Consider the following 20,966-nt stretch of genomic DNA (forward strand, 5'->3'; position numbering starts at 1 on the left):
TCCTTCATCATCTTTAAATGTACAGTTCATTAGTGATGAGTACATTCGCATTGTTGTGTGACTGTCACCACCATCTATCTCCAAGAAGTCTTTATCTTGCAAAATTGAAATTCTGTTCCCATTAAACAGTAACTCCCCATTTCTCCCTCCCCCAGGCTCTGGCACCCAACATCCTACTCTGTCTCTGTGAATTTGACTCCTCTACAGGCCTCATATGAGTGGAATCACATAGTAATTTGTCCTTTTGTGTCTGGCTTCTTTCACTCAGCATAATGTCCTCAAAGTTCATCCATGTTGTAGCAGGTGTCAGAATTTCCTTCCTTTTTAAGGCTGAATAAATATTCCATTGTATGGGTGGATCACGTTCTGTTTATCCAGTCATCTGCTGATAGACATTTGGGTTGCTTCCACATTTTGCCTATTGTAGACAGTGCTGCTCGGAACATGGGTATACAAATATATCCTGTTTTCAACTCCTTAGGGTAATACCCAGGAATGGAATTGCTGAGTCGTAAGATAATTCCATGTCATTGTTTGAGGAACGACCATACTGTTTTCCATAGTGGCTGCACTATTTTACGATCTCACCAACAGTGCACAGGGTTCAAATTTCTCTACATTCTTGAGAATGCTTGTTATTTTCTGGGTATTTTTTTTTTGATGTAGCCGTGCTAATAGGTATGAGAGAGACCCCATTGCTTTTTAATTTTTTTATTTAGACATAAGAAATTGAGCTTTATTAAATACAGTGATTGCTAGTGGTTACAAATATATATTTTGTGAAAAAATATACATACATTGCTGGTGTGTGCACAAACATAGTTTACTGATGGAGTATGTGACCAGAAAAGTCTGGAGATCCCTTAGTCAAACCAGCTTTGGGTGTGTGTGTAGGCAGAGAGGAGGGGTGGGGATGTTTGGATCATTCCTGAATCCCCAAACCAAAGATAATCAAGTCCAGAGGTTAACTGAGGCAGTCTGTTTCATCCTTCAGGGTCCAGCGACAATGCCCCCTCCTCCAGGAAGCCTCCCTTGCCTTCCCAGACACAACTTCAGCTCTCTGATCTAGGCTTCTCAGGCCAGGGTCCCAGAGTCCCAGGGTCCCCTCTCTCTGCCCCAGCTCTGACCACGGAGGGGTCTGTGCCTGGAGGCTGAGGGCTCTCTGGGCTCCCAGCGATGCCCAAGCACAGAGTGGGTCAGGCAGAGTTTGCTGAATGAATGGATGAATGAGTGAAGGGTCTGTATGGTCTGAGATGGGTGTGAACTGAAGAGGCTTGGCTGTTGAGGGGTGAGGAGGGTTGGGTGAGGCTCTGCTCACCGGGGCCACACTGGGGTGCGGAAGCAGCTGCAGGCCAGACATCGAAGGCCAAGGTTGAGGAGGCGTGGCCAGCGGAAGAGCAGGCAATGGGAGGTTTTCACATACAGGCTGCCTGAGGGGTCCATGGCTCTGAGGGCGGTCAGCGGAGTGTAGCGGGTGTTGGTCTGTCTGCGCAAGGGTGGTCTGGCCGAGCTGATGAGTTTAACAATGACCTGTGGGGTGGAGCCCTGAGCTCTGGGATCCGAGGAGAGGGGGATTCTGTAGGCAGGGGCCTGCTCACATCCCTGAGCCATGTCTTGAGGCTCTGGGCCCCCCACTTACCTTGGCCACATCCTGTGGGCTTTGTCCCACAGAGCGAAAGAGCTCCCTGGAGGCCGGGAGGTACAAATCCCGAAAGTAGCTCAGGGTTTCAGGGTCAGTGCCTGGGAACTCGGCTGTGGAAACCTGTTCCAGGAGCTTCCCTTCAAATTCAGTGGCCACCGGGCCCGGTTCCACCAGGGAGATGCTGCGAACAGGGGTAGGGGGAGAGGGTCTTGTGCTCCAACACACTCGCTGCCCCATTTTGTCCGGCACTGTCCCTCTTTCCTCCTCACTCCCCCGCTTCTCCCGTCATTATTTCACGCCTTCTTGTCCCCCATCTCCTCCGCTTCTCCCCTTTCCTTGTCTGTCCCATCACTGCCTCCATTCCCCCGTCACTGTCCAAGTGCCCGCCTCACAAGATGTTGAACTGCAGCAGCTGCACCGCCAGACTCTCGAAGAATCCCTCCATGGCGAACTTGGAGGCTGCATAGACTTCGTTGAACACGACACCTGAGAGGATTGCAGGAAGGCAGGCCCTTTGAGGGTCTGGGTGATGGGCTTCGTGGGTCCAGAGGGATGGGGTCTTGGGAGTCAGAGCAAAGAGGATTTAGGGATCAGAGTATATCTGGGGCCAATGTGACGGGTGTATGATATTGTGTGGTGGGAGCATAGGGGGTCAGGATGAGGTTGTCTTGGGGTGCCAGGTCCCACCTCTTCCTGACAGTGGTCCATCCACCCTCAGCCCACTAAACTCTCCTATTTCCCTCCACCTTCTAAACCCTTGGGCCACTTGGGCATGGGATGCCCAGGGTCCCCAAGGGCAAGTGCCCTTCACCAGAGTCTTTATCAGTCCCTGTTGAGCAGTGAATATGTCCCCCTCCCCTCCAGGGTCAGGAGATGCAGCTGGAAGAGGGGTCAAAGGGATGGGGCTGAGTCAATGCAGCTTTTCCATGGCAGGGTAGCAAGTAGGGTGGATTCCTTAGGTGACTGCTGGGGAGGGGGATAGATCTGAGGAAATTTCCAAGGAGAGAAGGGAGTCTAGAGAGGTTCAAGGAGGAAGGACCCGGGAGCAAGGATGGCAAGTGGGTGGCCTCCACAGTAGGCCCATAGCAGGCATCACTAGTCAATCTCCACTCTTTTTCCTGCAGAACCTCAGAGTCGCAAATCTAGACATCTCTGGGGCCTGGTGGAAGGTGTTTGGCAAGAAGGAGCCTCAGGAGGAGTGCTGATGGTTCCTTTGAGTTTTGTGGGATGGTTGGAAGAGATTTTTGGAGGTTTCCAGAAGTGGGATTGATAATGGATGTGGGTGGCCTTTGGCAGCATCTATACCACCTCTGTCTACTTCTGTACCATGGGAGACATAGTTAATCTATCCCAGAGCTTTTTCTTTCTTTTTTGCCTGTGGCCTGTGGCTGGCAGGATCTTAGTCCCCCCACTGGGAACGCACACCCTCGGCAGTGAGAGTGTGGAGTCCTAGCCACTGGACCATCAAGGAATTCCCCAGAATCCTTCTCAATGCAGGCATATTTGGGGAATATGAGCTAAAACCTAGTTGCTATCCTTCCAGCCTGGGGAGGGTCAGACACTGGGAGGATTCCAAGGGGTGCATCCCCAGGGCTCACCCTGCAGCCCCATGACACTGCTGATCACCACGATGTGGCCCTGTCGCCTCCTCTTCATGCCAGGAAGCACAGCTTTGACCAGACGGACAGCCCCGAAAAAGTTGGTATCAAAGACGTTCTGCATGGCAGCTAGGCTGAGCCCTTCCAAGGGCCCCACCAGGCCTACTCCAGCATTATTCACTAAGGGGGGGGGGGTAGGGGTGAGAGTTACTTTGAAGTCCCCCAACCCTTCTAGTGTCACTCCCCTAGGGACACTCCCTAAATCATCCCACCCCTCTCTCACTCCAAGTCTAGGGCTGGTCCAAAGTATCTTGGGCAGACAAATATGGAGCCCTGATCATCTTTAAATATAGTTTAGCATTTGTTATAGGGGATTCTGAGCCCTGGGTGGGAAAGAGGGTTGCTGGGAACAGCCTCCCCTTTAATGCATCAGCAGTTCAGCTCTGAATCCAAATTAAACAAATCAAAACAGCCACATCCATGCTTCTCAGAAGACCGTTTAGGGACCATGAGTTGCTTCTTCATCATGCTCCTTTCCCCCAGTGACTCACCAGATTAATTTGCCCAACCACATATGGTTTTTTCCCTATGTAAGAATTTCTATTCAATAAAATCCACCCTGTACCCAGGTCTCAGTTTAGTTCTTGTGTCTCTAATAAACTGAATGGTATCCTGGGCTCTTAGCCAACTGGTCTACCCCTTCTGTCCAGGGTCAGAGTTTACTGGTGAAACAAGATGGCTGGTGCCCAGACACTGGAGAGGAACTTGCTGTGATGAGGATCTGTGCTTAGGCCAGGGAGGGGGCGAGTGACCCCAGGGGATGCTCAGACTCACCCAACACATCCACTTCCCCTCCCTGGATGCAGCTGAGACACTGGGCTACTGACTCATCACTGCACACATCCAGCTGGGCCACGGTGAGGGTCTGACCCAGAGCCTCGCCAGCAGCTGCCTCCAGTGTCCCCTTCTTTCCCAAGTCCCTCATGGTGGCCACCACTGGGAACAGAAAGCAGAGTTGGGACAGGCACTGGGTTCCTTTACCCTGTGTGTAGACTTACCTGTCCCTGTAATATTGCACGAGTAGTCACAGAGGAATGGCGACACACAGCTTTATACACCATACAACCACAAATGCATACTTGTGTATAGATATTTATATGTACCTCCATCCATCTATCCATTCATCTAGCAAACATTTATTGAGCATCTACTACACCCTATGCCCTATTCTAGGTGCTGAGGCTATTGCATGAAATAAGATAAAGTCCCGGCCTTTATGGAATTTGAAACAGTAGGTAAGACAATATAATAAACATAGGACAGACTGGCTTGAGAAAAGAAATGCATGCACATCTAAAGTCAACATATGTGCATATTTGCACACGCAAGTATGAATAGCCAAATTTACTTCATCAATATAGGTTCCAATTTATTGAACACCTTCTATATGCCAGATACTATGCTAAACACTTTTATAAGCACTAACTCTAATCCTCACAAGAATCCTACGACTAGCTCATTGATTTATTTTTCAAAGATGGACACAGCATCTTTTATCACACATGCTCTTCTGGAACCTAGCCGCTTACCCATAAGGCCGTGAAATCTGATTCCTCTCCCCTTGACTCTTGTGACTAGCTGGGGATGGATAGACTAAGGTAAAGGTAACAGTGTGTGGCTTCTAAGATTAAGATGGAAAAGATGTTGCAGTTTCTGCTTTGCTTGTTGAACGCTCACTCTGAAGACTTCAGCCACCCTACAGCAGCCCAGCTGTCCTGAGGCCACCATGCTGGGAGGAAGTCCAAGCTAGCCTAGATGGAAAGACCACATGGAGGAGCCCTGAGATTACTGGAAGAGAGAGAGATTCCTGCCCAGCCCTGACATGTTCCCGTCTCCTCTGTTCTAGTTGTAGTCTATGACCCTGAGCCTGAACTGTCCAGCTGAGCCCTTCCAAATTCATGACGTTTGTAAACCATGAGAGGTAGGTGATTGTAGCTGTTTTACACCATACATTTTGGGGTGACTTGTTTTTAACAATAGTAATCAGAACATGTATGTAATGTCATTACCCCCATTAACACACTGAGGCTCAACCAAGTAAAATTTATTTCCTGCTCCACCCCTAGTAAGTGTGAGAACTGAGATTTGAACTTGGATTTGTCAGCGTGCTGAGCTCATGCACCTGTACACATGCTTGCACCCCCCCCCCCGCATGCCTGCACCCACAATCACACACACATTTGCATGTTGTCTGCAAGCCCGTGTGATTCACAAGTGCGGCACACGTGAATGGGACCACTTGCATCTACATACAATGACTAGCATGGGCCCAAGGGCTGGGCTGCCTGGGTTCAAATCCAGACTCTGCCAAGTTCCAGCTTGGACAAGGACCTTTGGCCGTTGGTGCCTCAGTTTCTTCATTTCTAAGATGGGGCAAATGATAGTGGCCACCTTATACGGGTGATATGGGGATTAAATGACTTACTAGATGCAAAACACTTAGATGGAAGCCTGGCACATTGTAAGCAGTCAATAGACATCATCCTTCAGCAGTGTTACACACTCATCTGCCAACCCACGGGGACACACACTGCACAATTACCTCCCCGCACATCGGCACTCAGACTGTCATGGCCAAAGCTGTGCATGTCTCTGAGACAGAGGGCAGAGGGCTGGGAGAAGCAGCTCTGCCAACTGGGGCAATGCCCTCAACCCTGCATCCTCCTTTTAAGTAACGGCCCTTTGCCCACTTCCACTCCAGCGCTTTCTGGGTCAGAGTTTCCCATGGGTGGGGTGAGGATTGGCGCCATTGATTCCAGAGTTGCAGGAGGCCAAGTCCCTGGACCTAGAGGCCCCCCTTAAACCCTCAAGGTCAGGGTCACTTAAGAGGCTTATCATGGAGCAGTAATCTGGGGAGGGGTGGGGGAGAGGAGTCTTAGGGAATGCCTAAGTGAAACCTCAGAGAAACCCTCCCCAGACAGCCCTTCTAAAAATATCACCCACACCTGCCCTACTTGCTTTATTTGCTTCTAACCACTTATTAGCACTAGCCACATAATACAATTAAAAAATCTATTTGTTGTTTGTCCTCCCTCCCCTTCCCCAACTACACCACTACCCAAAACAGAGCAGAGATTTTTGTCTATTTTGTTCGCAGCTATGTTTCCAGCACCTGGAACCCAGTAGGCACATTAAAAATATTCTTTGGATGAGGGGATGATCGACAGGCAGAGGTGGGAAGGGGGCCTCCGTGTGTCCTGGGTCCTCTCCAAGCCCACAAATGCAGCTGAAGGGCATGGGCTAGTGGAAATAGTGCTGGGAGAGCTGAGGGTCCTGGGAAGCCATGCCCACCCCTGTCCTTCCTGGCCCTGCCCTGGGCCCCTTACCCTGGTAGCGCCGCCTGGGGTCATGAGCCAGCTGCACTGCAAGCTCCAGGCCAATTCCCGAGGAGCATCCCGAGATCAGGACAGTCCGGGGTGCGTCGGCCATGTTGATTCCTCCCTGGACGCGTGACCTCTGCTGGCCAGCACCTGACTTCCGCCACCCATCATCCGCTCATCTGCACCCTCCATCTGATCCCCTGCAGGGTGAAGGAGCCCTGGGAGCCCCCAATTATGAACTGACTTTGGGCAGGCAGCTGGGGGAATCCCTTAACCTCAATACAGTTCCTTCCTTTTATCTGTCAAAAATTTCCTCTCCTAGGGACTTCCCTGGTGGCCCAGTAGGTGAGACTCCATGCTCCTGATGCAGGGGTCCCAGGTTCCATCCTTGGTGGAGGAACTAGGTCCCGCATGCATGCCGCAACTAAGAGTTTGCATGCCACAACTAAGAAGTCTTCATGCCACAACTAGGATCCCACATGCCGTAACTGAGACCCAGCACAGCCTAAATAAATAAATATTAAAAAAATTTCCTCTGCTACACTAATAACTGGGGGCTTTTGTTAGGATGATAAATTATTCAGGACTGGGGGCAGTTTCAGGGAGTGTGGGGGAATAGGTGGGGGTGTTCTCTTGCTGTCTCTATTCTGGGCAAAAAAATCTCTGATTGCAGAGAGGCGACAGAGAGCATGGTCCCAGAAGTGTCCTTTCAAAGAGAGAATGGGCAGAAATGTCAGAAGGTGGGGTTAGACTATAGGAAGAACTTCCCAACAAAACAGGGCAGGGCAGGAACTTTATGAGTCTTTAGTTTGAGAAGTCTTAGCCTCTGATATCCCTGGAGAAGGAGGAGGAGCCGCTTAGGGATATTCCCTCTCCTCCCCCAACCCAAGGCCCCCATCTCCCCCTCAGGCCAGATGGGGCCCCTGCAGCCTCCTCCCCTGGGACACAGAGTTTCTTTGTCTGAGGAGCCAGAGGCTGGGAGGGAGGCACTGCCGGCTTCTCCTGCTTGCCCATGGGGGGGCGGTTCAGGGCCAAGGATACGCCCTTGGGTTCCTCCCTACGGAAGCTCCCTCAGATCTTGCATGTCTGTGCTTGTTCAATTGTACAGACAGCCCCACCTGACCTGACCATCTGGAGCCTCTTCACATTGGCGGGGCGGGGGAGGGGGGGTCCCAGTGGGGTGGGGGATGGGGGCTCTGCCTCACCCTAAGAATGGCAGGGGTCCACCTCTCCCTGTGGCAGTGCCCTGATTTACGGTAGGGCCAGACTCCCTGATTTAATAGGGCTATGTGTGGGAATTTGGGATTGAGGCTGGGGCATCCCTCTGGGGCCTGAGTCAGGGAGAAGAGGGCTAGGGATGGAGGTGGGGACCTTTATTTGAAGATCGAGGGTTTGGGGGAAAAGAGAGAACTGTGAGAACTGTATTTTGGAATCTGTGGTGAGGGTTTGGGGATGGGGCTAAGAACCCAATTTTGGAATCTGGGGTGAAGTTCGAAGTGAGATGAGGATCCCTTATTTAGGGACCTGCAGGGAAGGTATGGGGTGAGGTTGGTACCGCTTATTGTGGGGCCAGGCAGGTGGGTGAGAATTTGGCACCAGGCTGGGACCCCATTTGGGGGCCTGGCTGAGACAGAAATGATCTGGTATAAAGCTGTACCCCCTAATTCCAGCTCCTGGATGGAGGTTGAAAATTTGAATGGGACTAAGATCTCCTTTGACAGGGCCTGTTAGGAGAAAAGGGTTTGGGGTAAGTCTGGGACCCCGGATTCTAAGGGTAGGTGGGAGTGACCCTCCTCCGCCACTGTGGGGTGGGGCAAGAAGGGCTCAGCTCCCGGCCCAGGGCTCCACCCCTAGCCAGCCAATCAGCGCTCAGCAGAAACTTTCCCAATTCCCCCCACCAGCTGTCAGCTACCCCCCCTCTCCCGCGAGCTCCGCCTGGCCGGGCGCTGGAGCGCAGGGCGAGGCCAGGGCGGGGTCTCGGGCAGTCTCCTGCGGATCCCGAGTGGAGCCGGCCGCCGCGAGAGTGCACAGAGCCCGTGGAGTCTCCGCGCCCCGCAGCCGCCCCGGCTGGTCCCCCGCCTTAGTGTGGGCCCCGCGGGGATGGGGAGTCGCCGGGGCCTGGGCCAGCCGCGGGCCGGCCTCTGCCTGCTCCTGGTCTCGCTGCAGTTTCTGCCCCGGACGCAGGCCGGTGAGCCGGGAGGGAGGAAATAGGACCCGGACTGCAGGATCCCAAAGACGTCCCCAAAGACGGCGTGGAGTTGGGGCTGGCGGGCGTGCATGGGGGCCATGCACATTGCGCATGGCTACTGCGTGGTGTTGGGGCGCGAGTGTCTGACTCTGGGCAGTTTGTGGGTGTGGCGGCTGGGAAGGAGGCAGGGAAACGTGTGACCCTGTTTCCTGGTGGGTGCGTGGGAATGAATGCAATTTATAGGTATCTGTGTGTATGCAGCAATGTACGTGAGGCCATTTGGAGTGAAATTGTGTGTTTGCTGGGTGTGGGAATTGACAATGATTGTATGGGTATAGGTGATGGGATGGTCCCTGGGTGAATATGTGGTTGAGTTGTGGGTATGCAAGTGTGTGTTTGCGTGTGGGACTGATTTTGAGAATAACAGTGTGCGTGCTAGGCATGTGATTGTGTGTCTCTGGATGACCCTATGAGGACTGTAATTGTGGTTTGGGGTTGTGGTAAATAATTCCCCAGGAGGATGATTCTCAAGGGGGTGGTGAGTGGGGACTAGTAGGGGAGACGGCTGACCTGGGATTCAGAGCTCCCTTTGCGTCTCCCCAGTTGGCTTCACCTTATTCTCCCTCTTCCTCCTCTGCCCCTAATTAGCGCGCGCCCTCCCTCCGCCCCCCACCATCCCTGCCCCCCTCCCCCCACCCCGCGCTCCCCTGAGCCGAGATCAGCACCATGGACAGGGCCTCGGGAGGGCCTTGGTGAGGGGCGAGGCGGGGCGGGGCGCAGGGCGGGGCGGGGCGGAGCACGGGCGGGGTGGCGGGGGGAGTGGAAGTTGCTCCCCCAAGCTGAGCGATCCTTGGGTGTTTTTCCTGAGGAATTTCTCAGGGGCCCCCCAGGGGTCCCGGGGGCCGCCGGACGGGTGAGTCAGCGCTGACGCACGCCCAGCTGCGCTATTCTGGCAGGACGCCGCGCCCCGCCCCGCAGGGTTCTAGGTCGGGGGCGCCCCAGGGTTCTGGAAGGTCGTGGCCCCTCAAGTGGTGATTGAGGGGGCTTCCCTAACCTGAGACACGCCAGGTCAGGCCCTCCCGGTAATCCCTCCCTAAGGTGAACTCAGACCCCCCAACACCCCCCCCCCCCATTTTCCCACTTTCTCATTTTCTCTGCAGTCCAGAGAGGTGCTTGCTCACGTGGATAATCCCAAATTGGCCTATGCCCCATTCCCACGCTCACACATCCACACAGTCGTGCGCTCTCAGGCAGGCACTCAGAATGTAAGGCCCCTGGGACACCAAGGTTAAGCACCTGGTGCCCACACCCAGGCAACCCCATCAGCCACCCGCCACATGGTCACAGCTTTTGCCACCTGCCTACGCTTTGAAACTCTCACACATGCTTCCACTGGCATCCACACAACACAGTCGACATTCTCAACAAGTCACCCACTCGCTGACTTGGCCATGCGCTCTCATATAACCACACTCCTCCGTCTCAAGTCTGAGCTATTACAATCATAGACAACCCTGCATCACCTGCAGGACCTCGAGCTCACTTCCAGGACACGAGGGCAAGTCAGAGACCAAACCTCTCCATCACAGGCCAAATGCTCACAGACATCGACACACCACAAAGCACATACTCAGCTAGTTCCCGGTCCACATACAGTCACACACATGCTTGCACGGTCTCACACACATACACAATAGCACATATATACATTTGCACAGACACTCACACCTAAGTTCTCCTACATATCTGAGGGGGTCCCAACCATATCCCAGCCTGGTCCCTGCCTGCCTCCTTCCACATCCTACACCCCACCCAGCATCTCCCTGGGGTCCTGATCAGCACAGGGGAGAGTCTGTGGGGGAAGGGCGAGCTGGTTACTTGACAGACCCCCACCCCCTGGCCCTGCAGGCAGGACTCAATGCCTCTTGTGTGTCTCCTTGTCACAAAGCCAGCCATGAGAAGAAAGGGCAGTTAGTTTCTGAAAGGTCATTACAGAAGGAACACAGATTGAAGCAGGAGACATTTGGGTTAGATGCTGGGAAAGACTTTTAAAATGTGAATGAACAGTTGATAGAAGGGAGACCCCTTCCCACTGCGTAGAGACTGGAGTCTGGGTGAAAGGAGAGCCTGGGAGAACTACACTGGGTGGAATCATGGATCCCAGCCCTCCCCTGAGCTCCCGCCTGGAGAGGGGACAGCTGGGATGATCATTCCACAGGGGAGTGACCCTTGTGGTCAGCAGAGCCTGGGAGCCCAGATCTTAGCCCCAGGGGGCTGTAACCCAAATACTTCTTAATGACAGCTCAGCCACAGAACAGGCAATTAGAGCTGGGGATGGTGGAAGCAGCAGGGTTAAGGGAGTGGGTGCGGAGGGAAAGAGAGAGAGAGAGAGAGAGAGAGAGAGAGAGAGAGAGAGAGAGAGATGGGGAGAGTATCACACACAGAGATATAAAGAGAGAGGCACAGAGATAGAGGCATGCAGAGAGAAATAGATGTGAGAACCAGAGAAGTACCAAGAGGCAGAGATAGAGAAAGCTAGAGAGTGAGAGAGAGCTAGGAAGTAAGAAAGAGAGGGAGAGAGACTGATTCAGAGTTGGACACAGAAAGTGGGACAGAGAGGAGGCAGGGAGGGGAAGAGAAGAAAGAAAGAGCAGAAGGAGGCTGGGGGCAAGAGAGAGCTGAGGTTGGAACAGGGCTCTGTAGAGTCTGAAGAATGAGGGGTCTGACCCAGTAGGAGCTGGGATGGGGGTCCCTCATCCAAGCCTCTATATCCCCCAAGTCTGGCCCCCCCACCCTGGCTTCCAATGGTGAGGTCAGCAGAGCCACCCCCAGGGTGAGGTCATGGCAGATTCGGCAGAATCCATCTCCTGCCAAGAGGCTGTGTCAGGGGGTCAGTGGGACAGTCTGCTGAGGGGAGGGGAGAGCAGGCAGGGGCTTTGGGCTCAGGGGAAGACCCCGCCCACCCTTGCCCAAGCCATGTGGTTCCACTTAGCACTGGCCAGGCTGCACCGGGTGGGGCTGGTAGGACGGCCTGGTTTAGGATCTGATTGGACCAGTCCCTTCCTTTGCTGAGATGAGAGGGAGAGGGTCAGAGGGAGGAAGTCAGGAGGTTATCAGAGAGAAGTGATCAGAGGAGAAGGTCAGAGAGGGTGATGAAATAAGGAGGTCCACAGGTCAGATGGAAGAGACTAGGATAGGCAGAGAGAAGAGGTTAGGTGGTAGTCAGAGGGAGGTGGTCAGGGTCAGGCAGAGGAAGGTCAGAGGCGGTGGCCTGCAGAAATCAGTGGGGATCAGAGAAAGAATGGTCCAAGGGAGGAAATCCAAAGAAGCAGTGGTCAAAGGGAGGAAGTCACGAGTGATGGAGGCCAAGGAGGAGGTCAGAAGGAAGCAGTCAGGGGAGGTGGTGGTCAGAGGAAGGAGGTCATGGGTGATGATGGTCAGAGAGAGGAGATCAGAAGAAGCAGTCAGGAGAGGAGGTGGTCAAAGGGAGGAGGTCATGCATGATGGTGGTCAGAGGGAGGAGGAGGTCAGAGGGAGGAGAGCCCAGAGAAGAGGTGAGAAGAACACGCACAAGGAGCCCCTCCTCTCTAAGCGGGTTTCCCCTGGCAAGGGGGCTTCAGGCCTGGGAAGCAGCCCCAGGGAGCTGGTGCGGGGGAGTATGGAGAGGGGGACAGTCTGGCTCTGGGGCTCAGGCCAGGAAGCTTTGATTCATCCCAGAACTAGGTCACCAAAAACCAAGAGGAAAAAAACAGGAGTCAACTGGCTGATGAGGCCGGAACAGCTGTGGAGTAATGGCGGGGGGGTATGGGTCCCAGGCCTGCTCCTTCCCCCTGACCCACAAATATAATTTGGGGGTGGAGGCTGAGTCCCCCAAACCTGAGCCACTCATACAGAGTCCTGGGCTTGTTCTAACCGCCCCACACCCTGGCTTCTTTCTTTAGCAGATCCCGTGGATGTGCTGAAGGCTCTGGGCGTGCGGGGAAGCCAGGCTGGGATCCCCGAGGGTCCCGGCCTTTGCCCCCAGAGGGTCCCAGAGGGCGACCGGGCATTCAGGGTGGGCAAGGCCAGCACTCTTGGTGTCCCCACGTTGGAGCTCTTTCAAGGTGAGTCAGGGCAAGAGACTGTGGTTCATCCTGGGAGCGTAGGTCACAGTCAGGCCATCTGAGCTGCCCCTTTCCCTCTGCCCTCCCAGATGGGCACTTTCCTGAGAACTTCTCCATGCTGATCACTCTTCGGGGCCAGCCAGCCAACCAGTCTGTCCTTCTATCCATCTACAATGAGGGCGGTGTCCGGCAGCTGGGCCTGGCATTAGGGCCAGCTCTGGACCTCTTAGGTGACTCCTTCAGCCCGCTCCCCCAGCAGATCAATCTCACGGATGGCAGGTGAATACGGGGAGGGTGGGGGTCCCGGGAGAGGTGAGATGAGAAGCACCTTCCGACTGAGACTGTCCCCTTGCAGGTGGCACCGTGTGGCAGTCAGTGTGGACGGTGGGATGGTGACCCTGGTGGCTGACTGTGAACCTCAGCCCCCTGTGTTGAGCCAGGGACCTCGATTCATCAGCACAGCTGGACTCACTGTGCTGGGGACCCAGGACCTTGGGGAGGAGACTTTTGAGGTAGCACTTCCGTGATGGGAGAAACTGAGGCACAGGGCAGGAGGGAGATTTGTCCACAGCTTGAATCTGGAGAAGAGATTGGAGAAGGGAACTATCCAGCTTCAGCTTAGCGCCTGGAAGCTGAGCGAAGGGAGCAGCATGCATCACGGTGCATCTTTGTGGTGTGTGACTGTGGGATTGTAAAGCCACGAATCGATCATTTGTGATGGTGCATACTTGTCTTATGGTGGGAGGATAAAGTTGTGATGTGTGATGGTGCTGGTGGTTGTGATGGTGTGTGATGCCAGCAAGGCATGGAGTTATGTGGCTCTGTGACAGATGTGTTTTCAATGTGGTGATTGTTATGTGTGTCGTGACGGTCCAGGGACCTCATCATCTTGCTTCACTTCTTATCCCCAGTACCCTGAAGGGCACTTGGCACACAGCAGGTGTCACCATGTGCCTGAGAGCAAACGAACAAATGTGCCTCTGATGGGACAGAGGTTGTGGGATGTGGCTTGTGGTTGTGGTTTGGCATCACCCTGATAGAATCTTCCTACTCTCAGCTTTTGGGGCAGAGGGATTTCTGGGGCTGTGGTGGGTGCTTTCCACCCAAAGCGCCCTCCTTATACTTAGGGTGCTTTGGGTGGAAAAACACCAGACCTTGATGCTTGGAATTGGAGTCGGAGTCAGCCTATGGACCCCTTCCCCGACCCGTATTCTCTCCCCAGGGAGATATTCAAGAGCTGCTGATAAGCCCAGATCCTCAGGCTGCCTTCCGAGCCTGTGAGCAGTACCTTCCTGGCTGTGACAACCTGAATCCTACAGCCACAGGGGTGAGTAAGGGGCTTGTCCTGAGGTCACTGGCTGAGTCATCCCTGGCTGCAGGTCTCAGGAATGAGTAAATTCTGAGTCCTATCCATGGGGCTGAGTGACCCCTGCCCTCAAACTGTTCCTAGGCATGAATGACTTTGACCTCAGGTCACATGACTGATCGTATGATTGACCTTGACCTCAGGTCCCAGGGCTGAGTGAACCTTGGCTTTAAAACGTAGGACCAATGGACCATGTACCAGCATGACCCCAGGTGATCTGAATGATGGGGTCTCCACTCAGGGACTCTGGACCTGATTGGAGTTCTCTTCCCAGATTCCTCAGGGGGAGCCAGAAACCCCTCCTCCTCGACGGAAGGGGAAGGGAAAGGGGAAGAAAAAAGGGCGAGGTCGTAAGGGGAAGGGCAGGAAGAAGAAGAACAAGGAAACTTTGGCCCCGAGTCCATCTCCTGGCTCCCTGGAGAACCAGGTAAGGTGTCTGTGATTTCTCCCTTCTGCTCTTTGACCGTCCTGTTTCTGACCTCTGATCCGCAGTGATCTCTTATGCCTCATCCAGGGTCTCTGCCTCTTGTCTCCAATCCCTGACCTTTGACTTCTCTCAGCTGACCCATCACTGTTGGGAGGCTGGTCCTGTCTTAGGAGCTCTCATATCTCCCTCCCAACCTCCAGTTCTGGAGGGGCTGGAGGGAGGGGGCACACCCTGATGAATACCTTCCTATTAGAGGGTTCTTGATGAGGGCTACTGTTTAAGGGGAGCCACTCGCTGGCGTGAATGATGGGTTTGTTAGTGTGTCCTTGTTTGGGGTTGACTTGTTGGCGTCATTGGTGAGGTTTATTCATTGGGGTCACTAACTGGGAGGACACTATTTGGCCTCCCTGATAAAGATTGCTGGTTGGGGGGGGTCATTGTAGAGAGATATTGACTGAGGTCGATGTTTCAGGGGGTGACTGTTGGAAAGTCATTGATGGAGGCCATTGTTGGTATTATTGGTGTCACTAGTTTAGGGTTAATGGTGGGGGGGGATCATTGCTGAGGATCCTAGTTGGGGAAGTCACCAGTGGGCGACTACTAGTTAGAAGACGCTAGTGGAGTCACCAATTGGAGTCACTAGGTGGGGGAGTACCTTGCAGGGAATCATGGATGAGATAATTAGTCTGGGGGTCCCTCATGCGTAACTAGTTGGGAAGTCATCGATGGGTCATTGGTTAGTGGCATTACTGTTTGGGGGTCATTTGTTGGGGGGCACGAGTGGAGTTCACTCATGGATATTCATTGCTGGAGGATCACCGGTTAGGTGGAATAATTGGTTATGGGTCACTTGTAGGGCTTATTAGTTGGGAGCCACGAGTTAGTACTCGTGGGGAGGTCGTTCATTGGGGAGGTCACTGGATGGGAGAGTATCTGGTTGGAGTCGTTGATGGGATCATTAAGTGGGGGGCACTGATGGGTCACTGGCCGTAGGAATAGTTGGGGCCATTAGTTGGGGGTCACTGGGAAGCTGTCTCTGGTGTGGGCCATTGGTTGGGGTCCTTGGTTGGAGGGTCACTGGTTGCACTACATCTGCTCTCACCATCAGTGGGCTGAGAGGGTTCTCACTTCAGCCTAGAACAGAGACACCAGGAGTAGCCTACCCTTTCTCAGCCCCTTCGTTAGCCTTCACCTGGGCCCCCACCACCTGCTTTGCGCCCTTGACCCAGTTCTTCTGCAGCTGTCCAGGCCAGGAGGGGATCCCACTCCCTCTCTGACTGCAGCCGGGCTGGCTGACCACTGAGCTCTGCCTCGGGAGCAGACATATGGGATAGGCTTCGAGGAGTCTGGCCCTGAGTGCTGGACATTGACCCTGACCACTGGGCTTTGGAGTCAGTCCTGCTGTGCCTTCCAGGCCTCCCAGACCTGGCCAGCTCTGCCCCTTGTTCACACACACGAGGGCTCCCTCTGCTGGCTGTCCTCATCCAGCCCGCACACCTTCGCCGCCCCTGGCCAGCCCCCTGCCTCATACCCTTCTGATGTTTTTCGGGAATCCTCCTCTGTCCCCCTCCCTAGGCTGGGTGCTCTGGGAAACAGGTTCTGTCTCCTCCTTTTGTCTTGATCGTGGTGACCCCAGGCCTGGTACTCTTTCTGTTCTTTCTCCAGATCTCCACTGACATCCCCAAGACAGAGATACCAGCTCCAACTCTGCTTCCAACTCCAACTCTGCTTCCAGCTCCCACACCTTTGGTCATCACCACAACTGTGGCCATTGGCAGCAACGCCACCATCCTCGAGGTTGTGGGAAGTGGGCGAGGCTGGAAGGGAGGGTCCTGGGGCAGTGGTGGTGGCAGACAATGAGGAGGTCAGGGGCAAACTTTGGTCTTCCCAATGTCCTCAGGAGAACCTGGACTCTCACAGTGGGACTGAACTGGGGACCCCGGAGACTGAGTTAGGCAAAGAAGATGAAGAAGATGGCCCCACTACAGGCCCCCAGTTCCGGGCAGCAGAACAGTCATGGAGGACTGAGTTCCAGATCTTTCCTGTGAGTCCGGATGACTGGGTTAGGTGCAGGGGGAGGGACTCCTGCCTGAAGCCACACAAGGCCACATTCTCTTTTTTTGCTTTCTTTTTATCTTGCCTAGAATGCCTTCCCACCACCCCAGTGCAGTTGACAAATATTTATCTACAGATACTATGCTAATGTGACAGGCATTGTGCTAATGAATGGCTCTGTGGGTAGGGTGATTCATTTGGCTTTTAGTGTAAGCATGTTGAGAAGCCACTTGAGATGATGGAACACGAGCCAACTTGGGAGCTTTGAAAACTCCCTCTGGCTGCTGAACAGCATTAGGACTGTAGGGGGAGCCAGAGGGGCAGCTGGGAAACCAGTAGTCTATGCACAACACAGTGGTGGCCTGGATGAGGGTGGTGGTGGTGGGGATAGAGAAAAGTTGGACACATTGAGGCCATACCCTATTTTGCTGTTGCTGCTGGAGATGCAACATGCAAAGATGCAAAGATGACCAGGTAGATGCACGGTGGCACTGTTGAGTAGGATGGGGAAGCCTGAAGGAGGAGCAGGTGGAAAATGTCAAGGACCTCATTTTTGGATGTGCTAATTTGGCAACCCCTCGTTCGGTTGTCAATGTGAGCGATTGGTTAGAAAATTTTGGAGTTCAAGGAAGATGGTCTAGACTGGAGATAAAGACTTGGAACTCATCAGCAGAGAGATGCTGTCTTTGGTGAAGGGATTGGATGGGGTTGCTCAGGAAAATAACACAGACAGAGAAGGTGGCCCAGGCTCTAGCCTTGGTGTTGGGCAGGGGAGAAGGTGAATAATTAGAATCCACTTACCCTGAGTGCCTGTGTTGTGTTAGGTATTGTTTTAACTTCTTCACCTTCCTGTAAGATATATACAGTTGGTGTTCACCCATGAATTTTGCAGGTGAGGCCATAGGAGTTGAATAAGCTGGTCAGTGTCACTTAGCTAGTGAGATGCAGCTCCAGGAATAGGACCCCACAGTATGCCCCAGACTTTACGCTCTTCACCTTGCTGCAGCATGGCCAGCTTGAAACTGGAGGCTGAGCTGCTCAAAACATGTTGGTTGAAGAAAGGACAGCAGAGGCAACTCAGAGGATGGACCTTGTGCACGCATGCGTGCCTGTGACAGTGTGTGTGTGCGCGCGTGTGTGTGTGTGTGTGTGTGTGTGTGAGAGAGAGATGAGTGTGAGGTCAGTTAGCTGAGAGTTCTATGTCTGAGTTCCAGGGCTCACACCTCTGTTCTTTCTACCTCTTGCCTTAGGGCACTGGGGAAAAGGGAGAAAAGGGAGAAAAAGGAGAACCGGCCGTGATTGAACAGGTGAGGGATGTGGACTGGAGGAAGTGGCGGCGTCTGTGATAGAATGGGGATCACACTCATTTCTTCCCCAGGGACAGCAGTTCGAGGGACCTCCAGGAGCCACAGGACCCCAAGTGAGTCATGGCTGCATTTCCCTCTTCTTGTCTTTTACTTCTAATTGGGGGTGTTTGATTTCCTGGGATGGGGAGTTGGGGTATAATATTGCCAGATCATTTGAAGACTGTCGGATATTTGAGGCTCAAAAGATGAATAAAGTAGGGGTTGAGATGTAAAGTTGGGGGTTTAGATGGGTCAGTATAGTATTGAGGGGCCAGGAGTGGCTTGGTGATGGAGTAGGAAGGTCAGCACGGGGTCAGGGTCAGTGGTGGGTCAGAAGTCAGCCTGGCTCAAACTCTGCACTTGTCATGACCTCTGTTCCTCTGTCCCCAACAGGGGGTGGTTGGCCCCTCAGGCCCTCCTGGCCCCCCAGGATTCCCTGGGGACCCTGGTCTACCGGTAAGAGACTCCCTCTGGGGTGTAACCTGGGGGAGTGAGATTTCAAGCTGTGGAGCTGAAGCTGGGAGCATGGCTGGGACTGGGAACATCACCTTGGAGCTGGCACTGACCCCTCCTGTGCATCTTTCTCCCCGTCTGTGAACTATCATTCTGGCTCCTTTTCTGTCTCTTGGGGGCCCATCCCCTGCCTTACTCCTTCTGTCTCTATCCCTGAGTGTCTTTCATCTCTGTCTTTCTCCCTATGTCTCTGTGCCCATTTCTTCATTTCTCTTTGTCTGTCTGTCTGCCTCTGTTTCTGTCTCTTCCACCTTTTATGACTCTTTCTTCTTCCTTCCATTTCTCTGTCTTTCTCTTGCCTTCTGTCTCTTCTCGCTGTCTCTCCCTGCCTCCCTCTCTCCATCTATCTGCCTTCACCTCTCTATCTCTCTCCTCCTCTCCCCTCTGTTTCTCTCTGTCTCCTCTTCTGTCCATCCTTTCCTCCATCTCTCTACCTCCATCCCTCTCTGCCTCTCTCCATTTCTCAGGGCCCTGCTGGCCTCCCAGGAATCCCTGGCATTGATGGGATCCGGGGTCTACCAGGCACTGTGATCATGGTACCGGTAAGAGGGCGCTAGGGTGGCACAGCCTTGGGGAGTAGCATCCTGACCCAGGATGGGGGCCTCTCCTGGAGGCTCCCCTCACTACTAGTTGCCCCCCTAGTTCCAGTTTGAAAGAGGCTCCCTCAAAGGACCCCCAGTCTCCTTCCAGCAGGCCCAGGCTCAGGCAGTCCTGCAACAGGCTCAGGTGAGTGGAGGATAATTGGGAGACTGTCGGGGGTAATGGGAGGACATTGAGAGAATGACAGAGGTGGGAGATGGTGGATAGTCAGGAGACAGGTGGATATTTAATTCCTGATGTTGGCTTTGTGGGGGCATGGGAGACCTGAAGCCCTGCTCCTCTATGTCTCTTCAGCTCTCTATGAAAGGCCCCCCTGGCCCAGTGGGGCTCACTGGACGCCCAGGCCCCGTGGTGAGTAAGGAGGCTGCATGGAGGAAAGGGACACATCAGTGGAGAAGGGCAAACTCCCTCTAACTGTATCACCCCATCTTTCTTCCTCCAAGGGTCTCCCTGGATATCCAGGTCTGAAAGGAGAGATGGGAGAAATGGGGCCACAGGTGAGATTGGTGGGGCTGGGGACAGGGTTGGATGGGAAGGGTCTTCTTCCAGAGCTACAGGATAAAGTGCTAGTTGGGGAAAATGGCAAAGGGGCTGGGGACACCCTTGCAATTACTGCCCTCCCTAGGGAATGATTTAAACTAAGTCCTTTTTCTCCCTCCTTTTCTTTTTCTAGGGCCCCAGAGGCCTTCAGGGACCTCTTGGGCCCCCTGGCCGAGAGGGAAAGATGGTGAGTGACACCTAGGTCCTCAAGTCATCTCTTATCCATCTCTCAACACCCCACATGAGCCTTGGCTCCATGCTCCCAGAGTCTGCTGGTGTCATTGGTGGGATAAGAGCACTGAGGACAGGGAATGACAGTCCGCTGAGGATGTGACAAAGGAATCTAGCCAGGTTACTGAGTCTGGGAGGACTTGCAGAGGAATGATGCTTGAACTGAGGTCTGAGGTATAATCAGGGAAACAGGAGAGGAAGCCCATTCCAAGTAGAAGGAACAGCATGTGCAAAAGAAAAGACTGGCATATTGGGGGAAGCAATAAACAAGATAATTCTAGATAGTTTTAAAGTTCCATGAGGCTCATACAGCAGGGAGATTAATGGAGACTGAAGATAAGGGTTCTTAATTTCTGTGATGATAACTTGGACTAGAGAAAGGGGGCTAGGAATGAAGAAAAATGGGTGGGTTCGAGATATATTTGAGAGGTTAAATTGGTACACAGAGGAGCCTGCAGCACAAGCCACTGCATGAGGAAGGTGCTCGATACTTGGTAGTAGATATCTTGATGACGTCACCTCCCCCATAGGGCCGCTCTGGAGCAGATGGGGCTCGAGGCCTCCCAGGGGGCACAGGACCTAAGGTAGGTGATGGGGCCGGGACTGAGACTTGGAGTGACCGTCAGGGTAGAGGATTCAAGGCTCAGCTGGCGTTTCTTTTTGCAGGGTGACCGGGGCTTTGAGGGCCTGCCAGGGCTGCCGGGTGAGAAGGGCCAAAGGGTGAGTGTGTGAGGCCCCTCCCCCACATCCAAGCCCCCTCCTAGTGTTCATGACACCCTCCGCACCCCCGATGTCAGAGCCTGCATCCCTGCGTCTGAGTCCTCACCCCTCATACCCCATCTCCTTTCCTGCGGGGGATGGGGGGGCTGGTATCCACCCCCGACTTTTGAATCTGAACTACGCTCTGCATTCCCCACTCCAGGGTGACTTTGGTCACGTGGGGCAACCTGGGCCCCCAGGAGAGGACGGTGAGAAGG

The 20,966-nt window shown here is 53.7% G+C and overlaps 2 protein-coding genes across 6 annotated transcripts in view; one reads left to right on the forward strand and one right to left on the reverse strand.

Moving 5' to 3' along the window:
- Positions 1-826: 826 nt before the first annotated feature.
- On the reverse strand, positions 827-6,762 carry RDH8 (retinol dehydrogenase 8). The gene is made up of 6 exons (XM_057710212.1): positions 6,627-6,762; positions 4,075-4,236; positions 3,241-3,420; positions 2,035-2,128; positions 1,640-1,823; positions 827-1,530 (listed from the first exon to the last, which is right to left on the reverse strand). Exons 1-6 carry the CDS (start codon positions 6,727-6,729, stop codon positions 1,315-1,317), a joined length of 939 nt encoding a protein of 312 aa, XP_057566195.1. The 5' UTR covers positions 6,730-6,762; the 3' UTR covers positions 827-1,314.
- A 1,847-nt stretch (positions 6,763-8,609) lies between these two features.
- The window catches only part of COL5A3 (collagen type V alpha 3 chain), a 38,402-nt gene continuing 26,045 nt past the window's right edge, over positions 8,610-20,966 (forward strand). Inside the window, exons 1-19 of one of the 5 annotated variants that reach the window (XM_057709133.1) lie at positions 8,610-8,808; positions 12,753-12,911; positions 13,001-13,190; positions 13,267-13,423; positions 14,134-14,238; positions 14,552-14,704; positions 16,370-16,501; positions 16,605-16,748; positions 18,010-18,066; positions 18,138-18,179; positions 18,499-18,561; positions 19,086-19,160; positions 19,261-19,344; positions 19,513-19,569; positions 19,662-19,715; positions 19,892-19,945; positions 20,520-20,573; positions 20,656-20,709; positions 20,912-20,965. In XM_057709133.1, coding sequence (XP_057565116.1) covers positions 8,721-8,808; positions 12,753-12,911; positions 13,001-13,190; positions 13,267-13,423; positions 14,134-14,238; positions 14,552-14,704; positions 16,370-16,501; positions 16,605-16,748; positions 18,010-18,066; positions 18,138-18,179; positions 18,499-18,561; positions 19,086-19,160; positions 19,261-19,344; positions 19,513-19,569; positions 19,662-19,715; positions 19,892-19,945; positions 20,520-20,573; positions 20,656-20,709; positions 20,912-20,965 — 1,776 coding nt within the window. In that variant the 5' untranslated portion in view covers positions 8,610-8,720. Of the gene's footprint in view, positions 8,809-12,303; positions 12,363-12,749; positions 12,912-13,000; positions 13,191-13,266; positions 13,424-14,133; positions 14,239-14,551; positions 14,705-16,369; positions 16,502-16,604; positions 16,749-18,009; positions 18,067-18,137; positions 18,180-18,498; positions 18,562-19,085; positions 19,161-19,260; positions 19,345-19,512; positions 19,570-19,661; positions 19,716-19,891; positions 19,946-20,519; positions 20,574-20,655; positions 20,710-20,911; position 20,966 lie in introns of those variants that run through there. The other 4 variants (XM_057709132.1, XM_057709134.1, XM_057709135.1 and 1 more) reach the window with 4 other exon arrangements.

This window comes from Hippopotamus amphibius, chromosome 15 (assembly GCF_030028045.1).
Source record: "Hippopotamus amphibius kiboko isolate mHipAmp2 chromosome 15, mHipAmp2.hap2, whole genome shotgun sequence".
NCBI lineage: Eukaryota > Metazoa > Chordata > Mammalia > Artiodactyla > Hippopotamidae > Hippopotamus > Hippopotamus amphibius.

Excerpts from the sequence above, each read along its gene's own strand:
- RDH8 (XM_057710212.1), bottom strand. The coding sequence starts at position 6,729 with ATGGCCGACGCACCCCGGACTGTCCTGATCTCGGGATGCTCCTCGGGA. Across the intron at positions 4,237-6,626 it reads CCCCAGGCGGCGCTACCAGG|TGGTGGCCACCATGAGGGAC; the intron begins GTAAGGGGCCCA and ends TTCTGTTCCCAG. Across the intron at positions 1,531-1,639 it reads GCCCACAGGATGTGGCCAAG|GTCATTGTTAAACTCATCAG; the intron begins GTAAGTGGGGGG and ends TCCACCCCACAG.